Consider the following 20,112-nt stretch of genomic DNA (forward strand, 5'->3'; position numbering starts at 1 on the left):
CCTTCAAATTATGTCTCTTTTACCTCCGGAAACTATTCCTCACTAGATGTGTATAGTTCTTTTACAACGAAAATACAATATAAGTTTTTTCTAAAAATTCACCGTTTAAACATTTAGCAACAAATGATGCACAAACATAGAACTTTATATCCTCACTGTAATCAGGATGTAAAATGCATTTCTAACTAATATTTCATTTTCATATAAAGTTATCCATATTAACTATAACCACATATAAAATATTTGTGACTATCATTACCCCATCACCTTAAATTCCTATTTTTCAATAAAAAAAAATTTAATTTTTGACAATTAAATAATTGAATAAATGCTATTGAACCTACAAAAAATATACTCTAGCCTACAAAAGGCGAATGCTTTAGGTTTAAGTCTTATTTATATTTGAGAAATTTACTAGGTTTACCTATGACTTAAAGAATTAGAATAGCCTAGAGCCAAAGGCCCAGAACCCATATAAAAATTTCGATTTTTTCGGTTAGTCAAAAAATCAAGTCACCAAAACCAAACATCAAATGGTTTTTTTCGTTGGACCGGTATTATAGCCACCCTACTCACGTGGACCGGTGAATCAATTGAATTTTATTTATAGTTTTTTCAAAAAGAATCAGAGGGGAACTGGACAAGCGCGTCAATAGCTGACACACACTCACCACCAAAACCCCACTATTGTCAGATTCTCATCGCCCCCTCCACTGTGTATGTGTGTGTAGATTTATAGTCAAGCGGAGACTTCAGTGTAGTGAAGTTACAAACCCCAGAAATTGTGCAGCGCAGAGAGAGGGAGAAGAATGGCGGAGAGTCAGTTGGTGCACCCGCCTTTAGTCACTTACCTGTCAATGATCGCTCTTCTCACTTTAGCACCCCCTTTTGTTATTCTCATGTAAGTTCCTCTTACTCCCAACTCCCATTCATTACGTCTATTTATCGCACCAGATCTTAGAATTATCTATGTACTATGGAACTGCGAATCAAGATTGGACCTTTTGAATTAACTTCATAAAATTGAATTAATTTCATTTGTCAATGTCCCTTTTTAGCTGAATCAGATAACTAAATGTTTAGTGTTTTACTTTTCTGTGATTTGGTTTGGGGACAAAAATAAAGGAAAAGAAAAAGCTTATCAGTAGGGTAAGAGATCTTTTTTAAAGGGTTAAAAGGCAGTTTCTTTTAATAATGTTGTGTTCAAACCACCTTGTGTGCACCTTTATTATTCCCCGATATGTGCTACTTTGCACCAGCACAGGTGCCGGCTAACTCTGTGCACTAAGGCTTAGGCAAATAAGAAGAATAACCTAGCGTTTTTGCCTCTACCGTGATTTTAACCCTTGTTGCTATGGTTTTCATCCCACATCATGACCAGTTACGTCACACCCTCGGGTGCAGTGGCGAAGCTAGTAATTTTCCCAAGGTATTCAAATTTGAAAATAGTGAAAAAACATTTCCGACAAAGGGTGTTCAATATGTGTTATATAACTCTAAAACGTAATATTTTACCTATATACACAGTGCAATTTTTCAACGACTTGTGACCATGTGGCTTCGCCACTGCTCGGGTGGGTAACAGAATCACTATTTTTTGTCTATGGTTCAATGCTTTCTTTGCAGAGACCATTGTTAGTTTGCCTAGATAGAAGGAAGAGAACAATAATGAAACTTGGAAGTGATAAAGATTCCAGGTATACACAAAAGCTATGTATTTAGGCATGTGAAAGGAGTAAAATTGGTGTGAGAAGGAAGGTTGAGAAATGGATCTAGATGACGTGAAGTTTTTGAATGTTTCACCATGGTGATTTATCTTATTATGTTGTACTCTCTTAACGAGGACATGAAGTATTAATCTAATTTTGGAAACTCGATGAGTTACATGCAGGTGGTATACAAATGTTCATGCTGATGGGTCTGTATTGCAAACATTTAATTACCTAAGGGAGAATGGTCTGCAAGGACTCATTGATATTTGGCCAAGACCCAGTGCAGTTGCGGGAAAAATAATAATTTGCTATGCTCTATTCGAGGCCGCACTTCAGCTTTTGTTGCCGGGTAAAACGGTCCAAGGGCCGTTATCTCCAACTGGACACAGGCCTGTCTATAAGGTAATTGACGATAATTCTTCTGAACATTTTCTCTGTGATCTGCTTATTTTGTGAATTTATGTGTGTCTATTGTGCATCTTGAATTGCAAATGCTTGTGTGGCTATTTACTTCTCTAAAATTTGTTTTCCTGACATGGTGAAGCACATTTCTGCAATTATTTTGCAGTTAATACACTACAAATTTCAAAGTTTTTTCTGTGCTTATTGCAGGCAAATGGCATGGCAGCATATATAGTGACACTAATTACGTATGTCAGTCTTTGGTGGTAAGAAGTTCCATTCAAATGCTGTTGGCATTTTTAAAACTTTAGAATTCTCTAACTTTGACTCTATAGAATGCTGTTTTCGTAAATGATACTTGTTCTCTTCGAAAGTAGCAGCATTGCATGGGAAAGTGTTATGATTTCCCACAGAATAAATTTGGGTATTGGCCCGATTTCTTAGTTTGTTTAGTTAAAATATCAATTCTTGAGTATATTACTATAGTTGTGAATATGCAACTTCACTATAATTGGGTGTCTGATAAATGTGAAGCTTCTCCTGTCCCCCCTTTTTGTGAAGGCTGATCATTATAATTTTGTAAGAAAACTGTTTATATTCTTGTGTGGTATTCAGAGTTAGTACTTATTTGATTATTCATGATTGACTGTCATCTTGACTATTATCTGTGACACTAGTGCTTCTCAAATCATTATATCTAGAAAAATAATCAGCCTCTGGTCCTTATTTATACTTTTCCCTCCTGTTTGTCAGGTTTGGAATATTCAATCCTACAATTGTGTATGATCATCTGGGGGAGATTCTCTCTACACTAAATTTTGGAAGCTTAATCTTCTGTCTCTTCTTATACATAAAAGTAAGCATACAAAAGAATCCTCAGTAACAATGTGATATTCTTTATACATATACCTCTCTGATACATGATGTTGACATATACAAGGGTCATGTCGCGCCATCTTCCACTGATCACGGTTCATCAGGGAACATAATAATCGACTTCTATTGGGTAAGCATCTTTCGCAATATAAGATGCATGAAGACTCTTCATGTTTTCTTTTTTGACAAGTCAAACAACCTGGTGTCAAAAGCGTGCATGAAGACTACTTTAGTCTGCCTTTTGTTTTCTCTATGAAAAATGAAATTGCTGATACTAGAGAACCAGTTATATTAGAAAAATCTGTTTCTAATCTTGTACTTGCATTGTGCAATATTCCTTTTAAGTTTTAAGTGATCTCATATGTTTTAACCTAGGGATTTACTTCTTTTACTCTTTTAGGGGATGGAGCTATATCCTCGCATTGGCAAACACTTTGATATCAAGGTCTTCACAAACTGCAGATTTGGCATGATTTCTTGGGGAGTTCTCCCTATTACCTACTGTATAAAGCAGGTAAATGTTCCGAGGAAGTCCCCGAAAGTGAGAATGAAGGATATTCTATATTTTTCAGTTCCAGACCTTCAAATTTGGTTATTGTTGCTAGCCCTTTGTCACTGTTGATGGCTAGTAATTTGGTTTTGTTATTCAGGCTATCAAGAAAGGATAAATTCACATGCCTTCTGTTAAATGACTTAGAAATGCAATAGGCCTTCCAAGATAAATTCCTTTTTTTCCCCTTCTGTACTAGTACATTCAGGAGAGAAAGGGAGGGAGGCATTATGAAGTACTTTCTTGTTTGTATTTTGGGGGTCCCCACAGTTCAGCGGTCTTCCCTTTTGTACTTGTTCTTTCATCTGCAGCCCCAAACATTATTCTGCTATTGTCAATATAAGGACCTGTTTGATTAACATCCAATTCCAATTTTTGGAGTTTGAAAGTTCACAGCATTCTTAAACATATGCTTTTCAATTTGGCAGTATGAAGAATATGGAAGTCTCTCCGATTCCATGCTTGTAAATACCATATTGACATTGGTGTATGTCACGAAATTCTTTTGGTGGGAAGCAGGGTACTGGAACACCATGGATATTGCACATGACCGAGGTTTGTACATGCTTTATATTATTTGTCTTGTTTGTTTGATTGTCATTTTTAGTGCCTTGCCTTTGCTCTCCTGTGCTACAGTGCTTCTTATTTCCTATGCGAGATATAATATTTTCTGTATCTTAATTTTGTTTTGGCAGCCGGCTTTTACATATGCTGGGGATGCTTAGTATGGCTTCCATGTATATATACTTCTCCTGGCATGTACCTTGTCAAACAACCTGTAAATCTTGGACTTCAGGTACTTTATGCTAATTCATTGTCCACTGGATATTACTTCTGATTCATTTGTACCTAAGGTTTTGACATAGTATCTTCTATACTAAGAATATCATTTATAAGAACAGATTCTGGTGAACAATCTGTTACACTTTTTCATCCACTGGATACTGGTATATATCTTAAAGATGGTGGATAGCTTACGGTGATGGGGGAATATTTTCTGCTAACATACTGAACAATAGTTAACTTTATTGCAAAATTAATGTGTAGGCAATGAACATGCTGAACAAAATAATTAACTTAATTCTTAAGATTTATATGTAAGCAAATTTCGTATGTAATTGAATAAAAACATAGAATGAGTTCTTTGATATGAAACAAAAGCGCATCTTCCTTTTCATGTCAGGGACAAGAATATTTAGTTTTCTTTGCCTTGTCCTTTGCATTCAAAGAGTGGATAAAAAAAAAGATTTAATCTCAGACCCACTCAATCCATGTGAGTGAGCTTTGGTTAACATAATAGACTTGAAACACATAGGAGAGTAGCAACTTGTTCAACCTAAAAAGAGCATGAGGTATGTTTCATACGTACTTGCAATTAACATAATAATCCAAGCAAAATAGATGACTTCAAATTTTGCTAGAGATGAAGTCGGAACTTTGAAGTCGGTGGCTTTAAACAATTTCAAGATGGGGGAAGTGAAAAATGTTGCTTGCTATACTAAAATATTTCTCATTTTATCTTGACAAAACTTACTGGAATGGCTTCTCAAAATTCTGATTCAGAATAGAGCTGCTATAAGATATGATGAGCAACCCACTATTGGTGCAACTCTAATTGGAAAACAGAGACCTGTAACCTTTGGCAAAAGGTCACAGCCTCAGAGGTTCAACTCTTGCCTAGTGTGGGGTTATTACACCATATGTTGATGCTTGCAGTTTGTCATTTCACTTGGAATTATTTATTTAGCTTTTCAGTCTTGTATGTGTAATATTGATTTATTCACTGTCTGCTAAAAAAACGAAGCCCATTCAAGATATGTCTAATGAGGCATAGAAAGATAGGATATTCCTTTTTCTGTCACTGAGGGTTCCACCTTGTGGTGGAGGGATATTTGCAGTGGAACATTGCTTGCATTATACCAACCTACAGAAAGAAAATACGCATAGTATAATGTGAATTGTCAAGAGAGTATGCATTATATTCTAATAGCATTATAGATTTCTGAATAAGCTAAAATATAAGTATAGTTTATTCTTCAAGCAGTATGGTTAACAAAAAATATAAACAAAAAGTACAAGTATACTTGCTTCTTTCACCATCCCTACTTTGTTAGCTCTGTGCTTGTCCCTGAGTCTTTTTTTTTTTTTCCGCAGCTTGCAATTTATATTCTCGTAGCTGGTGTTCTCTGCGTATACATAAACTATGATTGTGACAGACAGAGGCAAGAGTTTCGTAGAACAAATGGCAAATGCCTTGTCTGGGGAAAGGCTCCATCAAAGGTTGGAGGACAGCATCTGCAATTTACTCCTTGCGTCCCAACTTATATGACACTTTTTATTTTTGTGACATCCCAAGTGTTTGACACCATCTATTGATGGTATCATCCTATAAATCTTTCACAATTTTCAAGAACTCAAATTGATATATCTATTCAAATTTTAAACTTTAATGTTATATTTTCTTTATCAAACCACTTTTTCTATCATTTTTACTAATATTTACTGCCACTACCACTAATATAATATATGTGTCAACATGACATTTTAAGCTCCATGTCCAGTCAAAATATTTTAGAATTCTCTTACCCCTTTGCAATATTTCTGATTTGGTTTCTGTTTTACTGTAGATTGTTGCCTCATACACTACTACCACTGGTGAGACTAAAACCAGCCTTCTCCTGACATCTGGATGGTCAGTTCCTTTCTTTTTACTTGTTAACTTTGTAGGACCAAATAATTATTCTCCTTTCTGCCACCAATTTTCTTTTTTTTTTTCACAAGCTGTAGTCAATTGAACCACCAATTGTTTTGTTATAAAGCTGTATCCAATTGCACTTTCAAGGAGTGTTAAATGAGCTACAAATAGCATGTGGTTAAAAGAACAATTTTACCATTTTGTTCTTATGTGTTCTTTAACTATTTCTGAAAACACCGAGAGTACTGGATTTCTCTTAAGGCTCTTGAGATGCAATGCTGAATATTCACGCCAAACATTTTGCAGGTGGGGCTTAGCTCGGCACTTCCATTACGTTCCAGAAATACTAGCTTCATTTTTCTGGAGTGTACCAGCTCTTTTCAACCATGTAAGTGTTCACTTGCACAAATAGACAGAATTCATCTCTGTACCTATCAAGAAGAAAATTTAAAAATATTTTGCATCGTCGCTTCCAATTTCGCACTGCCCACTTAAGGTGTCGGGAATCTAACCAACCATTTCTCCTTCATAACTTTTCCTCCACCTTGCAGTTCATTCCCTACTTCTATGTAATCTATCTGACGATCCTCCTTTTCGATCGAGCCAAAAGGGATGACGACCGATGCAAGTCAAAGTAAGCAACTCAACCTTGGCTTGGGTTCTTTAGTATTCTCGCTCTTTACAAAAGCTTGAATTTATGCGATTCAATACATAAAGAACCTGGTGCGCAAAAAAAGTACATATTTGATTATTTTTAAACTTGAGAATTTAAGCACTCTCTCTTTTGCTGCCACTTGCTTTTCTTGACCTCTTTAGGTATAGAAACTGTGCAGAATGCTTCGAATTAGGATATAAGCAACGAAAGAGACAGCTCCATTAGCCAGAGATAGCAAAGGGCTTTTTAAATTTTCCATGAAACTCCATTTTCATTTTTTAGTAAAGGAAATGACGATACCCTTTTTTTGGGTTCACGGAAATGACGGTAGTCCAATCCTGCTTAAGAAATAATGTCCTACAATCTGGAGATCCAGAGAGTTGTTCTCGGAAGCTATGTTGCAAGGGTCCTCCAAAAATGCTGCACTCATGTTGGATCCTCCAAAAATTATATACTTATTGGAGGATCCGAGCAACATAGAACGGAAGGGGTTATCAGGGACACATTTATCTGAGGAGGTTTTGTTGTCAAGCCCCTCATAAAGAATGTTAGTTTTAAGATCGGGTTGGTGTGTCGATAAGATGTATAAGCAGCACACCCTCAAGGTGTGAAGTTAGATCGTACTAAAAGTGATGAAATTTTTAAGTGCAAGCATTTTGCCCCTAATGTTAAGAAACAACTGGAGGTTTCTTATGATCTCTACCCGTTGAAATGTTTAGACAGCTATTATTAGTGTGCTCATTACAACAACATACCCATTGTATTCCCACATTATTAGTATGCTCATTATTCTTGTCAATTTGCGTATGAAATCTAGTGAGGGGTGAAGGTTTGACAGAGCCTTGCTTCTTTGCAGGTATGGCAAATACTGGAAATTGTATTGTGAAAAGGTGCCTTACCGGGTCATACCCGGAATTTACTAGTGGGGTTTTTGGTTTGCCAAGAATGTTATCTTCAACTGATGAACCTTGAAAGGGTGGTTGTCCCAGAGCATAGATTTTCCCCTCCCTTTTCCCAGATACTCATTCTAGGTCTTTAATTATTGCTGCTAGTATTTCAGTTGTAGTATTTAAACTACTGAGAGTATTTTGTTTTCTATGAAGTACTTATAGTTGTACCAACATCCCTTTTATTATGGTTGTTCTGACAAGAGAAACACCATTAAGAAAATGTGCATTCAGTCAAGCATTTTGCCTAAGATCCCAATTCCCAAGCATTTTTTTTATACTTTTCGTTTAAGAAAAAAAAATAGCATCTCCATATTCAAGTAATTGGAAGGATCGTTTGGTTCGCAGACAAGTATTAGAACACATGAATTGCAATTTGGTGTATGATAATCACATGTTTGGTCCGTAGTAAAATTTGATTGTACGGCGTGTAAATTTACAACTTGTATTTGGTTTTAAATTAGATAAAGATTTGTCCCAGTAGTACCTTAAGCCTATGTTACAACAGTTTTTCTTATCTAGTATTGAGCTTTTTATCATATGTGAGTAAAAGTAAGTACTTTAATATAATTAAAAAAATCAAAAAAGAATTTAAACTTATCAATTGCTAATAATTTAAAATAAAAATACTTTTAAGAAGGTAGTTAAAATAATGTATACTCAAATATGAGATAAATAAAGAAAATAGATCTTGCATTCATCATCCATGTTCTAGACATGGAAAATATGTTTTAAATACTGTCGTATAATTTTAGGGTCAGACTCAATGAAACTTGCATCCATGTTCCATGTGTGTGTTTCCCAATGAAAACTACATAAACTTGCTCTTAGAAGCTTGTGGAGGAAAGAAAATTGGAAGTATTTGTCTTCATAATAATATCTTTTTATGTTCTCCAAGACTCCTTCCTTTTTGTTTAAATTGAAGAATATGAGGAAACTTTCGGATTATAAATAAGTCCCAACCAATCTTAATTCATCAAAGGTATAGTAAGTAGAAACAAGTCAACCTAAAATGACTGTTGAAAATCAAGAAGACTATTGTGGCGGCTTTCAGAGACGGATTCAGAATTTTAAGAGAATGTGTGCACCATTATAAATAGATGAATGTAGGATTTAAATTTAATGTTCAACCTTTAGCTTATTGAAGCAATTACACTATTGAAATTATAGGTTTAATTTTGTTATTACAAAAGGAAAACATGGATTTCAGTAGACTTGGGAATTTTAAGAAATAAACCAAATAAAGAAAGAAAAACAAAGAAAAAAGTTCTTAATCAAAATGCAAGATGGACAAGGAAATTAAATCCTTGACCTCACCCTTTAACCGTTACACTATATGACTCTTTGAGCTTAGGTGTGCGCGCGCGCACACACACACATACATACATACACACATATATATATATATATATATATATATATATATAGTAATATAATATTACTATACATAATTTAGGGAGGAGAGCATATATATATAGGTGCACGTGAACCCGTCCTTAAATACGCCCCTGGTTGTTTCCTTAGTGCATGGCCTTGGTTCAACAGCTTGGGAAAGAAGCTAATATGTAATGTAAGGTTGTCGATACGGTATGCAATGCAAATTAGGGAAAAAAGATCCTCCAATAATTGTTCGCTCTCTCAAAGTAGGGTTTGCCATAACTCTAATCTCATTGTTCTACTATTTTAATTTTTGAGCCTAAATTTAACTATGAAGGTTTTGGTGCTTCTGCAGTGTGGGTAGTTTTTAGTGTTGTCGTCGTCTTCGAATTTTCCATTGGTAAGCTTATATTTTTACTATTATCAATCGACTTAAAAAAAAAACAGTGGAAAAAAAAAAGAATAGTGTGGGCTTTAGTTTTCACTCCTATGCACTTGACGTTGTAAAAGAAAAGATATTATAGGTAACTTTTTTTTTTTTTTTTTTGGTAACTAACTTTTTTATTAATCACCAGTGTAAATCATTACAAAATTATAGCTCGACTAACTCAGTCAACTATCTATATAAACACCCAAGAACGAAATCTATACATCATAACTACGAACTATCTACTAAAACTGGAGACTATGCGTGATGGTTTGGACTCGTGGTGCTGCTCTAACATGGCACATCACTGTTGTCTCTCTTGCAATTGCTTCCCAATTTCTACTCTTCTTCTCGAAAATTTTATAGTTTCTCTCCATCCATATGGCATAGAGGCATTCTGCATACGCCATCCTGAATATTTGAGCTTGCGGTGATCTTCCTTTCGCACTTTCGATAGCCCATTCCAGATGGTGCTTCCACTGTATATGCTTGCATCTTTGATGTTGAATCCACTGCATAGTCTTTTCCCAGTGTCTCTTGGAATATTCACATTCTGCTAGCAGATGATCTCTAGTTTCCTCTTGTGCTTGACAAAGACTGCATTTTCCTTCTACATTCATCCCCCATCTTATGAGTCTGTCAGTGGTAATCAATTTACCTTGTAATCCCAGCCACATAATTATCTTGGCTTTAGGTCGAGCATCATTCCTATACATGAAATATTTCCAAGGCACTCTAGCATTGTTGGGTAGTAGTTGTTTATATACCAGGCTAGTGATGCTTTTCTTTATTGCTGTATCATTTTGAATTAGCTTCATATCCTCTCTGGCTTCCATTATCTTCCTTATGATCCAACATGCTTGTTGAGGAATGTCTGCTTCCTGAATTTGTTTTCCTTTTATATAGTATGTATGCACCCATCTAATCCATAGCTTGTCCTGTTTGTGAGCTAGGTCCCAACATATTTTTGTCACATTAGCTTTGTTCCACAATTTGATGTTGATTAGGTTTAATCCTCCCATAGATATTGGAGAGCATACTCTTTCCCATGCTACCAGTTCTTTCCTTGTGATTGTATTAGTTCCAGACCAGACAAATCTCATACATTAAGCCTCTATAAGTGACAGGAGTTTTGCAAGTATTAGGAATAATTGAGCCCAATATGATTGTACCCCAAAAATAACTGATTGTACTAACTGAACCCTGCTTGCATAAGAGAGTGTTTTGGCAGTCCAGGAAGTGATTCTAGTTGTAATCTTGTCAACAAGTGGCTTCCACTAGATAAGATTCAGTTTCTTTGTAGATAATAGTACACCAAGGTACTTGAAAGGGAGGTCTCCTTGGTTGAATCCCAGCTTAGCTAGTATTATTTTCTTTCTACTGATGTAGAACCCCTCCAAAATACACAAAACTCTTCCCCATATTAGCTTGAAGGCCAGAGGCTGCAGAGAAATGAAGGAAGCATTGCTGCTACTGATTCTAGATCTCCTCTAGTGAACATAAAAAGATAATCTGCAAAACTGAGATGAGTGATTCCCAGCTTAGCACATCTAGAATGATATTTAAAAGCTTTTACTTCTTTGAGTTCATTCAGGCATATACTAAGGTACTCCATAGCCATAGAAAAGAGAAAAGGTGATATTGGATTCCCTTGCCTAAGACCCCTTGCAGCATTAAAAGGCTCTGTTTGTTCCCCATTTATCACAATGGTATAGTTCAATGTATGCACACTTTTCATTATCCAAGTAATACATTGGGATGAAAAACCTAGTTCAAACATGACCTGTTCCAGAAAAGGCCATTCAACAGAATCATATGCCTTCTGGAGATCAATTTTGATCATGTATCTAGGTGATACTTGTTTCTTGGTGTAGGACTTCACTAGTTCATGAGCCACTATGATATTATCAGCAATCTTCCTTCCTGGTATGAAGCCTGCATGTACTTGACAGATGATATCAGTAATCATTGGTTGCATTCTAGATGCCAGTATCTTTGCTATAATCTTGTATAAAACAGGACAACATGCTATTGGCCTATATTCCTTTAGTGTGGCAGGTTGAGCAATCTTTGGCACTAATGTAATGGCAGTACAGTTGACTGCCTTATACATTTTTCCAGTATTGAAGAATTCCTTGACTGCTACCACTACATCTCCCTTCACTACTTGCTAGGATTCTTTTGAAGAAATAAGAGTTAAAACCATCTACACCTGGGAACTTCTCATCTCCTATTGAGTTCAATGCTTTGAATACCTCTTGTTCAGTGACCTCTGTACATAGGTCCAATTTTTATTGATGTGACAAGGTAGGGCCTTTCCTCATGGTGTGCTTGTTGATTGTTGGTAGTATTTTTGCTGCAGATCCCATAAGACCTTTGTAGAAATCTACAATCTCTTCTTTGATGCTTTGAGAGTCTGTGAGTTTAGTGCCAAATATTAAAGTTAACTCATTAATCTGCTTTCTTTGTGCCCTTTATTTGACAATAATTGTGAAATATTTTGTATTAGAATCCCCTAACCTTATCCAATGTGCCTTGGATTTCTGCTGCATTGCTTGCTCCTCAATCATAGACTATTTCTCCAAGTTGTGTAGCTGCTGCCTCTCCATTTCCACTAGTTCATCAGAACATTTGTTACTGATTTGTTTCTGAGTATTGATCAATTCAGCTCTAGTCTTTTCAATCTTTTGTGATATGTATTTGAACTCCTCATTGTTCAGCTTCTTTAAAAGAGGCCTCAAAACTTTTAGCTTTAGCCATATATCCTTCATCTTATTGTCATCCATATTATTCCTCCATATTTGTTCTACCAGTGGTAAGAATATGTCATCTTAGATCATACATTACAAATCTGAATGGTATCTTAATGTTCTGTTTTTGATGAGCCATTGTTAATACCATTGGAGAGTGGTCTGATATGAGTGGAACCTCATATTCTACAATTAAGTGCCCCTATTGCATCATCCACTCATGATTCCCAAATGCTCTATCTATTCTACTATAGATTCTATCAGTGCCACTTTGCTTATTAGTCCATGTATTGTAATCACCTTTCCATTGAAGTTCATTGAGCATTAAGCCTTGTATTCAATCGGCATAGTCTTTAGTCTCTGCATAGGTCACTGGATTCCCAAACACTATGTCTTGTGGAGCCATTACTGCATTGAAGTCACCAGTAACTAACCATGGTATGTTTATCCCATGTTCCACCTCTTTCAAGTTCTCCCATAAGACTATCATTTGCTCTATTATAACATAACCATATACAACAGTTAGTAAGCAATTCATAGTACATGTATTACTTTTAACATGGGAGTGTATTAGTTGTGCTTCAGTTTTGATCATTTGCACTGTATAGTAGTTTGGGTCCCAACCTACCCAAATCCTCCCATTTCTTGCATCCTGATAGTTCATTATGCTCTCCCATCTTGGTATTGTATGTTGTCAGATCTTTTGTACATTGTGCTCTTTGACTCTTGTCTCTACTAGTCCAGCCAGTTTGATGTTATTATTCTTCATATAGTTCCTCAATTTCTTTTGTTTATATCTCTTATTTACACCTCTAACATTCCAGAATAATCACTTCATAAAGTAAGATTTGGATCCCTACCCCCATCCAGGAGTATGAATTTGTTATCACTATGCCCCTGTCTACTTGGTTCTGATCCATGCCTTGAAGGTGTTGCTCTAAGCTCAGGAAAGTTGTGGAGGTTAAAAGCTGGACTTGCATTAGTTCTTCTCTGTGTGTGTTGGGTAATAGCATGCCCTCCTACCTCTGCTGATTGGTGTACCTGAGTTCCCTTTGTTCTTGAACTTCCTGGTTGTTCTGAGGTTTGTGTTCTTAGTTCATTTTCAGTTATTATCCTCTTCTGTTTAGGATCCTCTTGTTGTCTATTCTGCTGGAGAGGTTGTGCTGATGCTGCATTTTGATCTACAGCTGGTACTATCGGGCCCTTGGTTCTCCACTCATAAATGAAAGGTTTAGTATCTCTTCTCCTCTGTTGTTATGGCACTGGAGGTTTTCCTCTATCTGGCAGCTATGACCAACAATCTGGCATTTGTCACAAAACATAGGCTTCCAATCATATGTTACTTATTGCTGAAACTTCCTTCCATTTAGGTCTATCACAGTGATTTCCTCAGGCAGTGTTCTACTCACATTTACTTCAATTAGCATACGAGCATAGGATATCCTTGTTTGTTTAGTAGTGCATTCATCAGCATACAAAGGTGTGCCTAGGACACTGTAAATTCTGCTCAATGACTTACTACTCCAACAACTCATTGGTAGATTAGGAAATTTTACCCATAGAGGAATGTCAGTTGGAAACTCCTTACTAAAATAAAATTCAAGTGTCCAAGATTTCAAGATTATTGGTTGTTTATTGTATATGGTCCAGCATAGAAGATTGCATGCATATCAGTGATGGAATGAAACTTAAGCATATAATAGCCCTCTTCATGATAATAAACATCAGGATTAGCAACTTTAGACCAATTTTGGTCAATGTAACGACCCATTGCATTATATCCTGGAGTCTCACCAATGATATAAGCTATTAATGCACATCTCCGCCTCTCTTCCTCTGGTGCTACTTCCTCTTCTTCCAATTGCACTACTGGTTGACCATCCACCATTTGGAGATGGATGTATGAAAGGGTCATGCCATTAGCAGCTGACCAACCTTTAAATAAATTATTCCATGTTCCCATCTGCTTTGGATCCTCTGCTCGTTTTTGATTGTCTTGTTCTGCTTCTGTCACTGTTCCAGTTGTTCCTATAGCATTTTCTCCCAGTGATTGTTGCATAGTCTTTGCTGCACTCATCTCCGTTTCCTTTGCCATTTGTGTATTCTCTGCTTCCTTGGTCAATGCCATCCCTATAATTGGCTTAGGATTAGCACTTGATAGTCCCTCAATTGACCTAGGGTTTGTAGTTTGGGAGTTTTCCCCTTCAGAGCTAGGAATTATTTCACCACTTAATTGCAGTCGTTGTGCCACTATTTTTGGATTTGTTGCAGATCCCAGTGTATTGGTTCTCTTATCCTCCACTATCTGAATTGGAGTAGTTTCTGTTATCTTAGGTCGAGCTTCTTCTGTTTGCACTCGAGCTCCCACTGAGCTTCCAAAAGCAACTAGCGGAACTTTCTTAGGTCTTCCTCGTCCTCGTCCTCGTCCTCATCCTCGTCCCCATCCTCGCCCTCTTGCCATGGCCGATTCCGGCGTATAGTTAGCTAACGTGCACTGGTCGCACGAGAGAGAAGAGAGAGTTTTTATTAATATTTATCAATTTATTATAGGTAACTGTTGTAGTAATAAATACAACATTGGTAACTTGGAAAATAAAACAGATAAATCTTTGTTTATAACATATTAAAAGCATGTTTGGCCAAACTTCTGGGAGGCCAAAATTACTTTTTTCTCCAAAAACGTATTTTTTAAAAATTGAAGTTGTTTGGCCAAGATGGAGAAGTACTTTTGGCCAGCAACAGAAGTAATTTTTTTGCTTTGGGGAATAAGCAAAAAATTCTACCTTCTTCCAAGAAGCAGAAACAGAAGCAGAAAGTTAATTTATTCAAGACAAAACTATCCTCACTATACATTTATATTTTCCAAATTATTCCATATTAATTTAAGTTTTTTATTTTATTTTTAATTCTAATTTTTATCATTCTTTTAAATTAAATATATCATATACATGAATCATATTGTAACTTTCCAAATTCTTTATTGAATTTTCTTGTTTTTGATTTTTCTTTGTGTAATGTCTTGTAACTTTCCAAATTATATTCTTCTTTTTTCACACTAAAGCAAATTATCTACATCCTTCTGTGGATTATCAATTCTCTTCTTACAAATAATCATTTATAATTTATTCTCTTATAGGTTGTTAATTCCCGAATCTTTAAAATAGTTATCAAATCTAATTTGTGAAAATTACCTACATATAGGTAATAAATTTATAATTGCATCACATAATGTATATCTATATATTATTAAAAGAATAAGAAAAAGCCTTCACATTAAGCCAAGTGGCAGCCTCACAATAGGCCACTTGGCAATTCAGGACAAAGTTAGGTAGGTTAGGTAATAATTAGTTTCTTTTTGAATTTAAATTTTAAAAATAAATAAATTATGCATTATGTTTTGTTAATAATTAGTTACTCTTTTTGAATTTGAACTTAAACATGCCTAACTAATTTTTTTTATGAAAATAATAATTTTTTATATATTTAAAATTATTTCTATTTTACTCTCAATGCCATCTTTCAAGTTTGACACTCAGAATCATCTTGTTATAGCTACCATAGCTATACAAAATTTCATCCGACGACATTCTTTTACCGATAAAAAATTCAATTATTATGCTAATGAACACATTACTGTAGAGATTGAGGAAGGAGATGGGCCTTCTGGTATTCCTTTAGAAATGCAAAGCAAGTCTTCTACTAATATGGAGGCGTTGTGTGATAGAACTAGAGATGAAATTGTTGAGAAATGTTATCATGTGTGAGTGACTTTGCTTATTATTTCCTGGTGGATTATCAATACATCGTAATTTATGGAATAGACTTCTAATTCATACTGAATGATGTATTTTAATTATTCAAATCATGTAAACAGTAAGTAATTATACTAGATAATATTATATGCTTTGGTATAACTATATATGTTATATTGATTTAAATCTTTAATATGTATGTTTACTTTATGTTTTAGATTTTAATTAAATAAAACAAAAAATAATAAAAGTCTATTGCCGTAAATATTTAAGTTCATATCTTTTTTGGTAATTAGGAATTTTATTCATTACCAAGATATCTGTACAAAATCATAGCCTATCCAACACAGCTAGCTATCCAAGGAAAATTTACACTGTGACATCTAAACAAATAGTGACCAAACAAGAATATTAACTGTTGTACTATATTCCTGATTCTAGTGGGGGCTCTAACATTACACAAGTATGCAATTTCTTTTGCTATGTTTTCCCAAATTTTGCTCTTATGCTCAAACACTCTTTGGTTTCTTTCAATCCAGATGCTATAGACACACTCAGCATATACCAATTTGAATAGTTTTGCTGCTTGAGATTTTCCCTTGGAGTTTCTCATAGCCCATTGTAAGTGATGGTCCCAGCTTCTAGCATTGTATGCCTTCCCATTTAACTACTTTAGTAACCTGTTCCACAATAATTGAGTAAATTCACTCAGCAAAAATATGGTCTCTTGTTGACATAACACACAATTTGTACAGTTATATTTAAGTTCATTTCTCGTTAAAATAATTATAAGACTTTGGTACTATCTTTTTTGGTAATTTAATACTCAAAAATACTTTTTAAAAAGATCGGTCAAACACAATTTGTTTATCAAATGTTGCAAAAAGTACTTCTTAAATGAATTAGCCAAATACAAGCTGTTTTTTTTTCTTCCAAAAGTACTTTTGGATAAATCATTTCTGATAAAAAGTATTTTTCAAAATAAGTAGTTTTTGACCGTTTGACCAAACATGATCTAAATAATGTTGATAGTGAAAATAAATTATGGTGTCAGTTTATATAAGTTAAATCATTTGTGATCGACAATACTATAACTAACTAATATAGAGATTGTAATCCAACGTTACACATTTCACTTGAAGATTTTTAGCTCTTCTATTCTGCTAGACTATAATTTGTTTTAATTCTACACATTTCTTTTTTAATTATAGTAGCTTATATCTTATTGTAAATAATTGACCTTTGTTGTTTTTGCAGGAGCAACACTTGGAAGAGCAGTAAGTAGAGGAAATTGCAACATTCTTAGGTGGTTCACTAGCTGTTGGAGCTCATTGCTTAGCCTGTTACTCTGGGTCAAAGACATTAGAGCCTATTTTACTTGGGACATTTGTCTTCTCAATAGGTAATTAACTAAAGACGAAAATAAATTCATTATCATAAAAACTCTTGATTAATTAACTTGCCGTTTCCAGTATGTTCTAATTTTAATTTTGTGACAATCATGATGCAGCTGCCATATTTGAGATTTCTTCCAAAATTGAAGGCAAAGATTGGAAATTTCTAAAAATTAGAGTCTGCTAATTAAAGATTTACGTGGAGTGCACATGTTAATGTAATAAAAAATAGTTTTATAATTTCGCTGTTATAATAGATACCTAATTACATTAACTAAAAATAGTTTCATGACTTTATTGTCATATAAAATTCAATGATCATATGGTATAGGTGCAAGAAATCCAATGGCATAACTTCTTTATTTGAGTTTTATATACTATTTTCTCCTTTCACTTTTACTTGGCAGGTATATTAAGAGTAAATTTTTATTTTTACTTGTCACTTTACGCGATAATTTTTTTCCATGTTATGCCTATAATATTTATTACTCATTTCAAATCATTTTCTCAAATTCAATAAAATATGCATCAATTAATATGCGTATCATGGTAAATTATGCACTTCATTTATTACTAGTCTTAGGGTACGCGCGTTGCGCGTGAACCCAGTGTCTGCTAAAATTTAAATAATCATATAAATATAATTTAAAATATGTTTGAGTTATAAAATCAAAATTAAAAAAGAGTTTAAGTTGCTTAAATTGATGAAAATTGATCCGATTCAGCTAATTAAATAAATAAATAAAGTAACTCTGCCCAATTTTGTGGATGCCTTGTTATAATTTCGTCATATATGAGTTTAATATTTGCATTAGAAGTCTGACAAAGTAGCACAATTTATCAACTTGTATTAACGTCGTCGCAGATAGTATGTCAAGCCTGTACAGTTCTAAGAAGATAAAATTTGTGTTGGTATAACAAGTGAAAAAGCTGATTCTTGACATAAATATCAATATCACTGGTAATTGTTGCCATCAACTGTAGAATTATTAGAAGCCTCTTAAGTTATTCGAGTATCTTGGCGCGAAATAATTTTTTTTTACTTGCTTAGAGTGCAAAAACTGCTTTCAAATTATTTTCTCATATAAGAGGAGTTAGTTTCAATTGTCATACACATTAGAGATGCATGGTAGTTACAGAAATTAATAGCATCACATTTGTTTCAGGAAGAAAAATCTAACGATGTTGTATGTCCTCCAAAAACTTTATTACAAATATTATAGGCTAAGAAAATTCTTTGATTATTAAGTAATATAAATGACATTTTAGGATCTTCGAAATAAACTACACTTTTATATCTAATTAATTTTGTATTGCCTTTAAGATATCAGTCCCTGAAGTTAAGATTTTGCCCGTGCAGTTGTGAAATAAATGTGAACACATGATAATCCAATCTACTCTTTTAGCAGGCAAGTTTGGAACTGAAACCTCTATCAGCACAAATTACGAAGCCTTTAGCATTGTAATCAAGTCTTAAAATAGCAATGCCATATTTCTAGATAAAAAGTAATTGACAGATACATTTACAAAATGAAAGTTAATGTACAGTAAATAATTATGCAAATTATCATTTTTCTTGATAAATATGGTTCTAGACTTCTAGTAACGCCAAAACATCAATTAATCATAACCCAATTGATTGTTGATTCCAAGGAAAAGATACAAATACGTATTTTGTTTTCATCCATACCTAGAATTGGCAAAAAACTAATATTAAAAGTACTCAATTCAAGTATTTTCATTACTTTTTCTTTTATGAGGAAATTTGTTCTGTTTTCAAATTGACAGCATTCTTATAATAGAGACTTGAAGATGAATTTAATTGACAATCAACAATTTAGAATAAGTACCTGAATGAAAAAAACATGAAAAATAGTCCGAAAAAAGTTTCAATCCTTTTTTGGGCATGTTGAAACTGCTTCGGATGAGAACTGTTTCAAGCTCCTCGTATTGCTAGCGACACTCTGGGGTTGGAGCCAACATGTCGCATCCAATCCAATAGTTTTGGTTCAAACTCTGACTTTATCTTTAAAAATTTGTTGAATATGTAAAAGTTATTAGTTTAGAACCCAATAACTTAAAATAATTAGAACATCGAACTCATAAGCTATAAATCTTGACTCTGTCTCTGGCGTCACTGTAATACACGCATGCATCCCAAAGTTGTTACTTTATGGCTTGTGATTCTCTGATATCTTAAAAGAAGTTTCAAACCGGTGTTTCCCAATCAACTTGTCGTTCCTACCTTCTTGACCCATTAATGAATGTAAATATGGGAAATATTTGCTTTAGTGTTGGAGTGCCTAAAAATCTCAGTTTCTCCAAAACTGATAGAGAGAAATTATGAAGTCGATAAATAAAGTTAAAAGGCATGTAACAAACAAATATAAAAAACAGAGTGTAAAACTGTTAGAGATCTATAATATGAAGTTGCTTGATTTGAAAATTTATCATGGCAGAATTCATACCTCTTCCAATAAATTAGAAATATAGGAAGTTTTGTTATACAATTGATCTGCATACCCTAGTTCTCACAAACCCTTCTCCCGTGCTTTCTTGTTAGACGGCAAAATTG

At 34.4% G+C, this 20,112-nt stretch overlaps 2 protein-coding genes across 2 annotated transcripts; one reads left to right on the plus strand and one right to left on the minus strand.

The window, feature by feature from the left end:
* Window positions 1-627: 627 nt before the first annotated feature.
* Window positions 628-8,075, plus strand: LOC104116435 (7-dehydrocholesterol reductase). The gene is made up of 13 exons (XM_009627287.4): window positions 628-901; window positions 1,892-2,114; window positions 2,325-2,380; window positions 2,868-2,970; window positions 3,055-3,120; window positions 3,391-3,504; window positions 3,969-4,095; window positions 4,236-4,336; window positions 5,695-5,820; window positions 6,168-6,232; window positions 6,542-6,623; window positions 6,787-6,869; window positions 7,747-8,075. The coding sequence occupies exons 1-13, from the start codon at window positions 810-812 to the stop codon at window positions 7,811-7,813; spliced, it is 1,305 nt and encodes a 434-aa protein (XP_009625582.1). The 5' UTR covers window positions 628-809; the 3' UTR covers window positions 7,814-8,075.
* A 1,811-nt stretch (window positions 8,076-9,886) lies between these two features.
* On the minus strand, window positions 9,887-10,663 carry LOC104116442 (uncharacterized). Its single transcript, XM_009627294.2, has one exon. It carries the CDS (start codon window positions 10,661-10,663, stop codon window positions 9,887-9,889), a length of 777 nt encoding a protein of 258 aa, XP_009625589.2.
* Between the last annotated feature and the right edge of the window lie 9,449 nt (window positions 10,664-20,112).

The sequence above is a fragment of the Nicotiana tomentosiformis genome, chromosome 6 (assembly GCF_000390325.3).
Source record: "Nicotiana tomentosiformis chromosome 6, ASM39032v3, whole genome shotgun sequence".
Classification (NCBI taxonomy): Eukaryota; Viridiplantae; Streptophyta; class Magnoliopsida; order Solanales; family Solanaceae; genus Nicotiana; species Nicotiana tomentosiformis.

What these genes read in the sequence shown, in the direction of transcription:
- LOC104116435 (XM_009627287.4), top strand. Translation starts at nt 810, where the DNA reads ATGGCGGAGAGTCAGTTGGTGCACCCGCCTTTAGTCACTTACCTGTCA. An exon ending in CCCCCTTTTGTTATTCTCAT is followed by an intron (nt 902 to 1,891) that starts GTAAGTTCCTCT and finishes AGTTACATGCAG; the next exon opens with GTGGTATACAAATGTTCATG. An exon ending in ACGTATGTCAGTCTTTGGTG is followed by an intron (nt 2,381 to 2,867) that starts GTAAGAAGTTCC and finishes CCTGTTTGTCAG; the next exon opens with GTTTGGAATATTCAATCCTA.
- LOC104116442 (XM_009627294.2), bottom strand. Translation starts at nt 10,663, where the DNA reads ATGGGAGGATTAAACCTAATCAACATCAAATTGTGGAACAAAGCTAAT.